The sequence below is a fragment of the Arabidopsis lyrata genome (genome assembly GCF_000004255.2).
Source record: "Arabidopsis lyrata subsp. lyrata unplaced genomic scaffold ARALYscaffold_1, whole genome shotgun sequence".
NCBI lineage: Eukaryota > Viridiplantae > Streptophyta > Magnoliopsida > Brassicales > Brassicaceae > Arabidopsis > Arabidopsis lyrata.
This window is the reverse complement of record NW_003302555.1, coordinates 22,163,188-22,177,317: the sequence shown is the minus strand read 5'-3', so window position 1 is coordinate 22,177,317 and position 14,130 is coordinate 22,163,188. Positions and strand designations below refer to the sequence as shown.

General features: G+C 35.2%; 2 protein-coding genes across 2 annotated transcripts in view; both read right to left on the bottom strand.

The window, feature by feature from the left end:
* Positions 1-139: 139 nt before the first annotated feature.
* On the bottom strand, positions 140-4,891 carry LOC9330023 (ubiquitin carboxyl-terminal hydrolase MINDY-3). Its single transcript, XM_021012778.1, has 7 exons — positions 4,134-4,891; positions 2,587-2,665; positions 2,368-2,504; positions 2,154-2,265; positions 1,875-2,051; positions 1,312-1,383; positions 140-1,201 (listed from the first exon to the last, which is right to left on the bottom strand). The coding sequence occupies exons 1-7, from the start codon at positions 4,541-4,543 to the stop codon at positions 386-388; spliced, it is 1,803 nt and encodes a 600-aa protein (XP_020868437.1). The 5' UTR covers positions 4,544-4,891; the 3' UTR covers positions 140-385.
* Positions 4,892-12,970: 8,079 nt separating this feature from the next.
* The window catches only part of LOC110224432 (glutenin, low molecular weight subunit-like), a 1,428-nt gene continuing 268 nt past the window's right edge, over positions 12,971-14,130 (bottom strand). The window contains exons 2-3 of the mRNA XM_021010493.1: positions 13,670-14,125; positions 12,971-13,193 (exon numbers count right to left, since the gene is read on the bottom strand). Coding sequence (XP_020866152.1) covers positions 12,995-13,193; positions 13,670-14,125 — 655 coding nt within the window. The 3' untranslated portion in view covers positions 12,971-12,994. The remainder of the gene's footprint in view (positions 13,194-13,669; positions 14,126-14,130) is intronic.

The window sequence follows — 14,130 nt, the reverse complement described above, 5'->3', positions numbered from 1 at the left end:
ATTCTAGACAATAAAAACTCAATATATAAATGTTGAATAACAGAAGTAACATGATCAAAACTAATATTTATATGTAATTAACTATTTATTGGGATGGAACCATAGTTAGCCATTTCAAGACCTTATGCCTAAATCAGAATATGAAGATCAATGTTATTAAAAGCAATTTTATCCAACAATTAAAATATTCATTTGTCTCAATAATGTTCAATAACAGATAACAAAAATTCTACATCAATACACAACATGAAAAAAAACGGACAACGCAAAGAAAGTTCAGACGCGCGTCTAAACCGCCAAATCAAATCAGCAGTTTCCCGTTTTTTTTGCTTTAGAATCCAACGAGCCAGAATAACGCTCAAGCTTTCTCATAATACAACATTCTTCAGACTATACTTGGAGGATCTCCAGACCAGCTACAAGCAGCACGCGACCACCGAGTTCTGATACAATCCACCAATGGTGCATGCTGTACCGGTTTAGGCTGATTCACTTCTGCGTCTTTCTCAGAGCTGCTCGGCGGCAGTGCACATGACATGTACTCTTCTGGTGTCCATTTAGGAGGAACAGCGACGTTTAGTTTTGTCAGCCTTGGCCTTTGCATAGGAACCGTCCCACCTTCCACAGCGATTGATTGACCACCACCGTTTATATCGGATTTGGCAATCCCGTTGAAGTGATAAATATCAAACACTTTCTTTCCCATCATTCCTGTTGAATCCTTTATCCCTCCCAAATTTCGGTCTAGTTCCAAGATCACTTGCCATAACTCGCTCCACACGATGAAACCCGTGGCGCAGATATCGTTGAGCTTCTCTGTTGGGAGTCTGATGTTTGTTTCCTGAACAACTTGGTGAAAGGCCTCCACGCTGATGAAGCCTCCTCCTCCGCTTTCGTCTCTTGCATCGAAAGCTCTTCTTATCTCAGACTCTCTCAGCTCAAGTACGTTTTCTTCTTGGACAGATGGGTCGAGTGCAAACAGGACGGTGTAATGTGACTCGCTGCCAATAACCCATATTGGCCATTTGGGACACTTGAGATTCTGACCGACTTTGCAGAAATTGAGAGACTCGAGCAACGTGAGGAAGCCCACATCCACATTCTTAGATATGCCTTTTAGAAACATGCCGCCTCCAAGATCCATCCTTCCATCAAACACATTAGGAACCGCTTCTCCACACAACAGCAGGTTTACAATTTCCTAATAAATGAAGGGGCATAGAGAAAAATCAGCAGAATTCAAAGAAAACGGGATAGAAGTAGAAGAAACAATTAATCAGTCTAGATTTTGAAATGTGTTTGTTCTATTACCTGGGAGGCATGTCCAAATGGTGCAGTGACTAGAGGGAGGTTTGGATCATCCCTGTCGGCTTGAACGGAATCCTGTTCATCACAAATTATTCATTAACGCTACAACACTAGGAATTCAATAACCACGGATATTTGTCACTATTTTCGGCAGTAATAGATACGTAAAAAACAAGGAGAGATCCATCGAGCTGACCTAGGGAATTGAAATAAATAATCTATATACGAAATCTACCAAAATGATTCTGTTAAAATCAGGAATCAAAATCTTGCTTTATTGCTTACTTAATCGTAGAACAGAGACAATCAAAGAAATATCTAGAAACCTAAACCAAATACATAGTTGACCTAGGGTGAATTCTATAGCATATTGACCCGCCCAAGTATCTCGAGGCCCCAAACCAGTCACCAATTACTCAATAGCTAAGCATTTTTCTAAATAAAAGGATCCCACACAACCACATGACCAAATCAAAGGATTCAAATTCGTTCCATCCCCTAATCTATTATTAGCACACATGTTAACAAACAAAAGAGTAATAAGGATCAAGGTTGCGTCAATATACCAGTCCACGGGAGAGTAAAGCAGAAATTAGGAACAGCAAAGCACCCATGCGACTTTGGAAAGCAGTTATTGTGCCTTCTAGCTTATTAAGGGCACTGGCTTGAGTAGTGAATGTCTCAAACCTTAAGATCTTCTGCAAATCTGAAGCAGATTCAATGGGGAGCCCACTAGCCATTGCCTGCAACAATATATTAGAAGATATCTGATAAGGAAACAACATAAATAGTACAGCAAAACCAACGCTGCACCAAATATGAAGAACTACTTAAGTTCAACTAACCTCATCTTTCTGATTAGTACTGGAATCCTCAAAATTAGTGAAACTTGCTATTACAGCGCGGTTGTTGTTTCCACACATAAATAGAATCTCACACATGCTTCTAACAAGGGCCCTGCAAAATCCGGGACAAACAACGACATATGCTGAGTACTAAACATGATAACTGAATTTCGGATGTGAATCATAGTCTAACTAATCTTCTAAGAAAAATCACCTTGTTTTTGCTTCTTCGGTTACAGAAGAGAAGGAATCAGATACAACATGACGATCTTTAGATAATGTCCAGACACCCATACTTGGGGAAGCTACTCTGTCACCCGGAAAGTAAAGAAGGTATTTAAGAACAAATGCCTACACAGAAAAAGGAACAGTCAGCATCAACTGTAAGAATGTTCCAGAGAACAGATCGCAACAAGAAAATTAAGAGAATTACTTGTAGTGCTGCTAAAACACCGCAGGGCCCACCTTCATGCTGCACTAATCCTATAGTAGTTTCAGGATCAGGGCTAAACCTATAAATAAGTAGTCAACACATTAGTTACATAATACATAGTGGGCACAGAAAGTTAACTACGAAATATGATTAAATTACTGAAAAACGCGATATACAAATATTTCATTTACTACATATACACATTTTGGAGAAATTACTGAGCATCTAGGATACACATGGAAACTTTCAATTCCAGCTCTTAAAATTTAGAAAAGAACCTTATTTCTTTACAGAAATAAGTTACAATATGACATGTCTGACACGAACAAACTATGGTTCACTTTTATATCAATATACCTACGAGAAAACAAAAGTCTGGATAACCAAACATTTCGGGAGACTATGCAAATCTGATTTCTGAAATTTAGAGATGAAGAAGATAACCTCACAAGCACTGTACTCATGCATTAAAGTGTGTTAACAGTTATAGCCATCAAATTCAATTGCCTTTCACCGCGGCACTCCAGAAAAGGTCAGTTTGATTCTGATAGATATGCAGCAATTATTTGCTGGATACTAACTGACATGTGACTGATTTGGTATCTATACTTTCGAAAAAATTAGGGATAATGGTTGTGTTTTCTACTAACTGCAAGAAGCTTTCCATGTGGGGAAATTTCCTTTGCTTTCTCTACCTGTTCTATCAAAGTATTTATATATTTCCTCCTTGACTCCTTACCCTATCAATTGGTCTAACTTACAGGAAGTTAACCAATCCCCAACAAGCAACGAGGGGATGGAGAGAAGCTAAAAATAGAGAAGGCTAGATTGAGAAAAGACCCCGTGGGGAGAGCCCAAAGAGAATGCAAGCCGGCTAAATATCAGCACCGTGTAAGTCACTGTCTAAAGGGCGCGATATTGATAAGGAAGTTGATATTGATATGAATCCCAAATCGGATAGCGGATAACAAAACTAATGCCTTAATTGGCCATAAGATACCTTCACTCTTAATCTACCTTTTGTGTTGAGAAGAATCCCATAGCGGATAGCAGATAATAAAACTAATGCCTTAAAAGGCCATAAGATACCCTCACTCTTAATCCTAGCTTTGGAGTTGAGAAGAATCCCATATCGGATAGCGGATAATACAACTAATGCCTTAAAAGGCCATATGATACCCTCACTCTTAATCTAGGTTCTATATTAACTACCACTCAGACGGTTTTTAACGGCTTTCTAACGGATCCAACTCATATTCGCGCTCAACTAGTAATTACCAATATCACCACCTAGCGGGTTTTTAACGGCTTTGCATGGATCCAACTCATATTCGCGCCAACTACTCATTAACAACTAACTATGACAAATCTTTTCTTATAAATTCTGAGCTACATATTCACAACCAACACCATAGCTTCTGTCCTAGATAAAGGGATTTACTTCTCAAACTCTAGAAACTATATACAATCAAACCATTGATAAAAAGCACACAAATTTCAATCAATCAATGAACAAAGCAAACATAAGAACAATTCAAGAATGGTACCTTATGCCCTGATTAGTCCATTGAGCAAGTACACTTTTCGAAACCTCATTCCCAAACACCATTGAAAACAACTGATCAGACTCTTCCATCGATAACTCCTTCCCCAAATCAGATCCCACACTCTTCACAACTTCATCATCCTTATCACCACCAACCCTAATTGGCAAAACCCTAGCTTGGTTCACAGGAGAAGGACTCTTAGGAAACAAAACCATACGTTTCTCAGCAGCAGCAGCCATAAGCTCTCGCTGCAACCGCCGAGATTTCGCCTCCGGTGATTCACCACCAGATTGAGATCCGGATCCAGTTTCTTCTTCAATGGGTTTGCTCCGTTTTGGCTCAGGAGGATTGTATTGCATACTCATCTGTAGAGCCAATTTCAAATCTTCGTCTTCTTGATGATCCGCCATTGAAACAACCCACAAAAGATAGAGATTTGCCCGGATCCAAAGATCGGAACTTTGAACACTTCCGTTACGATTTGGTAATAAAAAACACAAATTTTTGTTGTTGTCTCCGCAAGATCATATATAGGGATCAGATTAGCTTTGCCCAAATCATGAAGAAACTCAATTCGAATCTTTTCTCTGATAATCAATCAATAAATTATAAAGTTTCCTAATCTCATAAGAGATAAAGTTTTCCAATTTGGTTTGGGCATCGATAAGGAAGGAAGACAAGGGATTGGATTTTGGGGTTCTCTTTGGTTTTGAACGATTTAGGGCAAAAAAAAATCGACAAGGAAAAAAATATGGAAATTTATTTTAATGAATTTGGTTTGGTCCGAACTAAATTTTGTAGTTTCTCTCTTTCGTTTTACCCATAACTCTCGAGAATTTAGCTATAACTATTACTTTTCGCCAATTTTTTTTTTTCATTTATACCATATTATTATGGGATTATGGCATTTCATGGATAATTTTACACCTGCTGACGCCGCAATGTTATGTTAGAATAAAGGTATGATGGAGAGAAAAAATGAAACAGATGCATTAATTGCACTCGGAGATAATTTTTGTTACACTCGGAGATAATTTTTATTATATTCCGAGACAATTTTTTCCTCAAAACTAGTAAAGTAAAAACAATTTTAAAACGAGATCTAGTTATAGACATGGACATAAACGCACATTTAGATAATAGTTTCAAAAGAAAGAAAAACAAAAACTAGGGACAACAAGAATAAAAAAATAAACAATGATTTTTAGAAAATTAAAGGACTAAATCGGAGGATAAATAAGTAGAAATAAAAAATCTAGAGGATTACAATTGTCGGGAACGACTTAGATTCGATTTGATGAATAATAGATAAGACTGGATCTTGCGACTTAGATATTGCCGGAGACGACCGAGAGGATTACAATCGCCGGAGACGATTTAGATTCGATTTAATGATGATTTTATTTTTGAAATCATATCTAGATTTTGTGGGAAAAACACATACGAGAAGAAGTTGAATGAAACTCATTGTTCGTGATTGGAAGAGAAAGAAAGAGAGAGGTAGAGAAAAAGAGAAAAAAAAAAAGAAAGAAAAAATTAATTTTAAATATAGAGAGATAAATGTGAGGATAAATTAGTCTTTTATATGTTAAATGTGATAGATTTGGAAGAAAAGGAGAAAAGTGGTAGATTTGATAAGAATTGGAGAAAAATGTGGTACTTTTGATAGATTTTTTTTTTTTTATCTCTCGTATTTCTAATGTTCATGCATATTGTTTAGTCCATTTAAAAAAAAAAAACTAAATTTACTAAGAAATTTTTGTAAATTTGTTCAGTTTTACAAAAACAATAGAAGATTTTCAATAAATATTTATGGTTTTCAAGAGAAAAATTGAATCGAAACAAAATAATCCAATCAATATTTAGTTTTGAATGATATAATCCAATCGAAGTTTTTTTTCGTCAAACGAAGTAACAGTCAAATTTGGCTATATTTTTTTTGTATAAATTGATGGAGAAAAGAAGAATAACACCTTTGAGTTTCATATGCGTTGGCACATCATACCAAAAATAATTTAAGAATCAAATAAAAGTAGTATATATATTTTTTTAAGATATCTCTATCTAAATTTAGAAAACACGTGAACCCAAAATAGTAATCACAAGAGGAGACATAAATAGCATCGAGTGAGTGTTAAGAGACCAAACTGAAAAAGTGTTATGGATGGGAGCACTAGCTCTCCTAATAGTGAGATCGGTCCTAGAGATATAAGAAACTCGAAGATGAATCATCTTCACTATCTCTAGGTTTGGATATAATAGAATCTTATTGGCAATATATTTTCAGAAATCGATAGTTGTAACTTTGGAGATTGAGATATGACCGATGCTTAGACCAATATTTCAAGATATAACAGATTTGCTCGCTAGACTGGTTGAGTTCAATAAAATGTTTCAAGTACATAGAGAAAATCAGTTGCAGATTGAGTAGCAAAAGAATCTCTTTCGCTTCCGACTTATAACCCTCAGCTTTACTCTTTAGTGCCAAATTTTCTAATAGTTATTTTAAACATGTAAATCAATTTAATATGTACATATAATCTATATGTAATTATATTTATTTGTTTTTTAATTATTCCTCCTACTATTAATTATAGAAGTAAACTAAAAATGACCATAAATTTCTAAAATAACTATTAGAATATGCACAAAATAGCCAAGTTTTTTGTGGATAATTAACAAAAATAGCCAAATTTTTGTAGATAATTAACAAAATAGCACTATGCTACAATAACTTGTCGGAGAGAACATGTAATTACGTAAGTGTCCTTTTGTAACACTTTTTTTCTTCGAATTATATGTGATAACATAAATATCTCTCTTTATCATGTTATTTATTCGTATTGCACGTTATGTATGGTATCTCTTGGAAAAAACATTCTTTTCAGTTTAACATATCTCTTTATCATGTTATTTTGTAGTATTTTTTTTTTCGCGGTTATTTTGTAGTAATACATATGTTTTATTAAGATCACGTGTGATTTCTTTTAAAAACGATTCTATTCAGCCTAAATTTTCCATAACAATATTGTTTTTGAAAAAACTACTACAAAACAATGTTCTTTCTTAAAAAATCACTATTTTTTTTTCAAATATCATGTTTTCAGTTCAATATAACATGTGAAATTTAAATGTTACATGTTATTTTCTAAAATCTCAGGAAACTGTCTAGCCTACTATTGAACTCGTAACAATCAAATGATGGTTTTGTTATTTCACTTCTTCTGAAATCGTGGGTCCATGACTATTTTGCAACAACAATCTTCATCTCTGCTATTTCCTAAATTTTATTGTATAATTTCGCTATTCCTTAATATTATCCAATTTTATATGATGATATTTAAAAATCATGAAATTTATTTAAAATATATGATAAAAAATTTCCGGACACCATATATAGAGTAAAAAAAAATAAGTTTTTGTTCTAAGAAAAAATATTTCAATGTTAATCAAAAGAAATATTTTTATTTCATATATGTTATTATGTAAATGTTTATTTTTCAAAGTTAGTCATTAACATGATTGTCTCAAAATACATGCCCATTAGCATATTTTTTAATGCACAAAATCTCTAAACCATTTCATTTATTCGGATATTGAACATTTGATACAGTTTTTCAATATACTACAAAAAAAATCCACATTGATAGCATTAGGTAATAGCACGGTTTACTGAACTGCTATTGAAGATGATATTCGGATTTTGGTAATGATATAATAGCATTTCGGAAATGTTAAGTCTAATAATAGCAAAACGAAAATGCTAAGTCTAATAATAGCAAAACGAAAAGCTTAAATCACTTTGCACCGCCAATATTTAGTGAAAATTTTATACTTACCGCCTAACCAAAATAATAAAAATCACTTATGACCAAACAAACCCTAATTTTTCTTTTTTTTTTCTTCTCATTCATTTTTTCTCATCTCCCTATCTTGTACTCTCCGCCCATCTATGCTCTCTTCTAGTTTCCCAGAAAATTTTCTCCGAATCCGTGAATCTCTTTGGGTTTTCATTGATACACGATAATGGCTACGGCTTTCACTCCCACTATGCTCACTGCCACTGTTCCTCTACATGGATCTCAAGAGAATCGTCAATTGCTTCCGATCTGATTGGCTCCTCCTCCTTTCCTCAAATCTGCTCGTTCTCTCACCGTTAATTCTTCTTGCATATTCAACCACTCCACCGCCACTGTCGATCTCCCGTCGTCACTATCCAAGAAGTCTAAGAAGAAGAAATCCACCAAGCTGTTCGAGTAGACTTCTAAAAGGAATCGTTAACGTCCAAGCTCTTCGTTCTAGCAGATTGGTTAGATTCTCTCATAACCCTTTTGCTCAATTTTTATGTATCTGATGTTTGCTCAATCAAGTTTTCTCTTTTCCCATCTTAAATCACTTAAAAATTGCTTCTTTTTTGTCTCTTAGATGAGTTTTATAACATTTGGATTCTGATCCTTTGTTAATTGAACCGGATTAGATAGTTACGTGAGCTTTGGTTGTTCTTATGGTTTGATTCATTGTATTGATTAAGGAATTGAAGCCAGATTTTAAATTTTGAAGTCACTTGATTTGTTTTGAAATAGTTGATAACCAAATAGAAAGGATTGGAGTTGTATGAAGACATGATACTAGGTAGATCTGTCGAAGATATGTGTGCTCAAATATATTACAGAGAGAAGATGTTTGGTTTTGTTCACTTGTACAATGGCCATGAAGGAGACATGTGTTTGGTTTTGGTCGAAGATATGTGTGCTCACTTGTACATCCGTGACCATGTCCATTCTCATCCAAGGTGTCTCTGCTCTTGTTGTTATGAGTCTATCCGTCTTTAGATGTGATGGTTATTTCCATCTTTTCACTTCTATTGGCTGTATTTTTTATATAGGATTCAATTGTTTTCTTTAAGCGTTTGACATTGCGATTCATATCTTGCATTACTTGGCCTAATTTACACTCTTGTTTTGGTGGTAGTTAGATTCTTTTGTTTGTGTTTTATATCTTAGTTTCAGGAACCTTTATCTTTTGCTAGATTCCACGGTTTTGCCATTTGTATTTCTTTTACTCCCTAAGTGATTGGATCTCCATTTTGACGTAATTATGTCTGATTCTTAGTGTTGTTAGTAACAATTGTTTTTTCATCTTGTAGGTCACTAATATTAGATTAGCCAGTGCCGACCCTCTCCCAATGAAAATGTATACACATGAGGTTTGATGAAACACTACTCTTCTCTATTAGTTTCATTGCTTCCATTCACTTCAATGTCAATGTATTAAGAACTAACAATTTGCTCACTTGCTCTTATGATATAGACTTAGATTTGAGAATTTTAAAGGATTGGAAACAGGACAAGTAAAGGGTTTTGTGTTGTTTTGGAGGAAAGGAGATTGAAGTTTGTCTTTATAATGCTTACATGGATTATGCACGGGAATGCTAACAGAAAGGCAAAACACATAGAGGAGACTAGATTGAAGTTTGTCTTTATGATGTTAGTTTTATTTTGTTTAAGATTTGGTATGATGTTATGTAAAAAATGATAATGTAATATTACTGTTATGTATGTTGATGATTTATGAAATATAAATATTATATTATAAATCCAATTGAAATTATTTTGCAAAACAAGATTCAATTATAATAATTATATATAAATCAAATTAAATTTATATATTAAATATAAAAATGTTACAATACAATATAAAATAACGTTAACCGTGTGCTATAATATAGTATATTAGAGCACTCTATTATCGCTATAATTGAACGTTCTAAAATAGCATGTCAGAAAATGCTATCGTATGGGTGACACCTACTATAGCTGCCGATGTCATAGCATTTATGAATTCGCTATGTTATATGTATGATAGCATATTTTTCGCGCTAACGATGAACATATTTCTTGTAGTACTTTTATCTTTGAGAAGTTTTCTCAATTGGGATAAACATAACGAGAAAAAACAAAAAAATATCGTCAGTCAAAAATCCTATTATTCATTAGGATCTTTATCATTGGCCAAATACTCTTTTTCATCTAGATAATCATCGGGCCAATCTTCTAGATTTGATTATTACGATGATGATGGTCACTACATTCTTCTTCCCATTCCCACAACTGTTGAAGTTGTTGATGTTTTGCCTCAAATCATTTATACATTATCATCCCATGATGACCAGTATCTATTTCAATTATTAACTTTCGTATTTACATTATTTGTTTTCACAATTTTGAATATATACAATAATGTGCATCATATAAGTTTTTTATTCATTGTAAAACATTAATTTAAACTGAGTATTCTTGTCAACTGACATTGGTTTTCAATCTGCCAAAATTTATCTATAGACTTTATAACTGAGTATTCAAAATCTAATAATTGTCTTAGAATAAGAGTATGCAACTAAAAATAATCATTTTTCGTACACTTATATGTCAATTCATTATGTTACAAATATATCATACAATGATAAATTTCAATGAAAGCATACTTTATTATAAGTTGTAGTCGGTTGAATATGCTACCAAGTGATGAGGTAGTAGCTGGTGATAAAATAATGCTCTAACCTGATGATATGCAGAGAACAAAATTAAGATAAAGCTTGAACAAAATAAAGAATTTTAGGGTTACGTTTTTATAATCCTGTTTAGGAAAGGGTTTGTTTCTGTTATAAAAGGATGGGTGTTTCTTCTTTTTTACGATCAAAATCAGTTACAAAACTGTCATAACGAAACCCTAAACCCATTCATGGCCTCATACTCTAACACGATCGTGATGTTGAGTTTTTGCATCTTATTCTTGTCAATATCTTCTGGTGACGTAACTCACCTCCATCTCCAAAGTCAAATTGGACTTGAAGAGTCTAACATCTTACTAGCAGATACATGCAGCGCAAACTCTTCTAATCAGCTTCCGGAGTATCACTACAAGAATAATCAACATTGATAGCCGTAGAAGATAGCACATTTTCCTAAACTGCTATAAAAGATGAGTTCGTGATTCTGGTTATTTTATAATAGCACTTGATAAACGGTAAGACCCCAAATCCTTTAGCGGGAAACAAAAATGACTTAGTCCGCCAACACTTACCAAAATAATTCACTTAAGCGGCTTCTTTTCCCTATGTTTTCGAGAAAACATAAACAGTTCAGTCTTTTTAGTAACAAAACCTAAACTTCTCAAATCCACACACTACAAGAAAACAAGCCGTTTGCGACTCCCATAATAGTCGGAAAACAGTCGCAAATCACTTGTTTGCGACTATTGTCCGACTAATTAAATGGGTCGCTAAAAAACGGTCGCTAAATAAAACAGTCGCAACATAGTCACTTATTTGCGACTACTTTCTTACCGCACTATATAGTCGTAAATAAGCGACTAATTTGTGACTTGTATATGTTGTTGCATATTCCCGACTAAAATGCAACTAAGTTTGATTAGAGACAGATTTGTGACTAAGATTTGTAAGGTGAAAAAAAAAATAGTAGTCCCAATTTAGTCTCGTATTAGCAACCATTCTGCCACCAGTGTAATTTGGTTTAGTCACAAAATGGTCATAACTTTGTGGTTTGTCGAGTAACAATTTGTTTTGCAATCATAAACCTAATTCAATTTCGAATTGAAAAGCAGTAATCAAACAGAAATCAGATTAACAACTGAGTAATCAAATAACCATCCTAATTAAACAAGATAATCCTAGTTTTAACCAAAATATTAGCATCCTAATAAAACAGGTTTCATCCAACTTACAAAATACACAATTAAGAGAACAAGTTCATAGGTTAGAAGAAGTGTCTTCTGGGGTGCCTGCTGCGTCTGGGATGGCTGCAGCTGCAGCTTTTGTAGTTGGTAGAGTGCCTGCAGCTGTTGTAGTTGCTTGGATGGGTGGTTGAGGTTGTGTAGAAGCAGAAGACAAAAAAGCTGCCAACTCAGGATCCTTATCTTTCATGAAGACGAGGAGCTTCTCCAAGCGAGATTGAGATTGGCGGTGCTCCTCATCACGTTTTGCATTTTCAGCCTCGTGTTCAGATATCTTGCGCCGCAGCTGATCTTGAAGCTCCACAATGGTTGCTGTAGAAGAGCTCGCATAACTCTCTTTCCTTTTTCCTTTGTTCAGTGTCTCCACAATCGATCCAAGACCATAAGGGGTACCTTTGTCATCTTTATGAGTACACTAAAACAAAATCCAAAGAATCAGTGAACAAGAACAAGAAGGATGTCCAACAAAACGAAATCAATTACCTTAAGAAAGATCTCATTCTTTTCATCAATGCTGAGCATACGGTCAGTGGAATGTTCAGAGGAATTAGCAGAATTCTGAGGACCCTCCTCGTCCAATTCAGACATCCTGTCTTCAATGCCCTTCGCATACGCCTCAGCAACTTCTTTAGCTTTTTGATCCACAAATGATCCATCAGCCCTTGTATGTGTTTTCATAAACACTTCGCCAAGTGATACAGGACGCTTGAGCTCTTCCTCCTACAATTAAACTCAAGCAGATTTAAATCATGGAAGCAATATTAGAAAATCAGAGAAATGATTTGTTTGGATGGAAAGAGGACTCTTACCATTTCTTGATGAACTTGCACAAAAGATTTCTGACCGGCTAAGTGTTTGTGCACTCCAAGACCTCCACGATCAGAGTTTCTGCACTGTGAAGCATTCTCACTCCTCTCAATAGCATCCTCAGTCTTCCAATACACCCACATCTCAGCCCAAAGTGTATCACGGATCCACGGTGGTTGTACACCACTCTGCTTTGCTTGACTGACAATCCCTTTCATCCTTTTCTTGGCTATCACCAAGAATCCTTCTCTAACAAGCTCAGTAATCCCGTCCCAATTATACTTCCGCTACATAACAAGCACTTAAGTTAGCAAAGTTACTAAGTCATATATATTAAACAATAACAGAATGTAAGGTATATATGACATTACCGCAAAACTTCTGAAGTATCTCTCTCGAATGGGTATTGGAGTAACCTTCCAACTGAAGTAAGGCCCATCAAACTTCCTCCGGAAGATTCCAGCAATCACTCTAGACAGCTTCCCTTTGTGCCGGTTAAACCTGTAACGAAAGTACATTTCACTTTAGTTATGCACTAAGACACTGTGAAAAATAACTCCTAATTCTATTCATTTCTTGAAATCACAGAATTTATTTGATGCAATAACCAACAGATACTGAGCAAGAATGAAATATGTTTGATTAACAGCAGAATCAACTATGACAAGTCTCTAAACTTCAAGTTGAATTACCAAACAAAGCTTTAGTCGTAAATGAACAAGAACCATGAGTCTATCAATGAACAATAAGTTGGTCCAACACAGAGATAACATAGATTCTCAAAACAAACACGGAAAACAAACCAAAATGTTTAACAAACACTAAACTTTCTACTACAGGACATGACTACATGATTTGCAAATGCTTTTAAAAAAACACAGATGCTCACAAACAATCACAAAATCAGATGATCAATCAAAAACACATATGCTCACAAAACAATCACAAAATCACAAGGAGAAAAGGAAAGAGATTACCAGAGAGTCTCAACTCCAGGGATCGGGTTCTGAGACAGAAGTGGAAGATGTTGTCGGCCTGGAAGGACTAGCAAACGATCCAACATTTCTTGGTAGTCGACATTTTGATCTCCATTTTGTTCTTCAGGCTCTTCGTCTACTTCTTCCTCATAATCGTCTTCATCATTAAGGTTTAGCTCTGGTGGTATGACCTGTTGCTCCTCTGGATCCTGACGAGGAGGAGGCTGTGGTAGACGCGGAGGAGGCTGCTGTTGACGAGAAGAAGAAGGCTGATGTTGACGAGGAGGCGGCTGCTGTTGACGAGAAGATGAAGGCTGTTGTTGACGAGAAGAAGAAGGCTGTTGTTGACGCCCAAGAGGTTGTTTTCGACGAGCAGGAGGTGGTTGTTGAGAGCCAGCCGGCGGTGGTTGTTGAGAGCCAGCCCGTGGTGTTTGTTGAGAGCCACCCGGCGCTGTTTGTTG

Excerpts from the sequence above, each read along its gene's own strand:
- LOC9330023 (XM_021012778.1), bottom strand. The coding sequence starts at position 4,543 with ATGGCGGATCATCAAGAAGACGAAGATTTGAAATTGGCTCTACAGATG. Across the intron at positions 2,505-2,586 it reads GTGTTTTAGCAGCACTACAA|GCATTTGTTCTTAAATACCT; the intron begins GTAATTCTCTTA and ends TTTTCTGTGTAG. Across the intron at positions 2,052-2,153 it reads GTACTAATCAGAAAGATGAG|GCAATGGCTAGTGGGCTCCC; the intron begins GTTAGTTGAACT and ends ATATTGTTGCAG.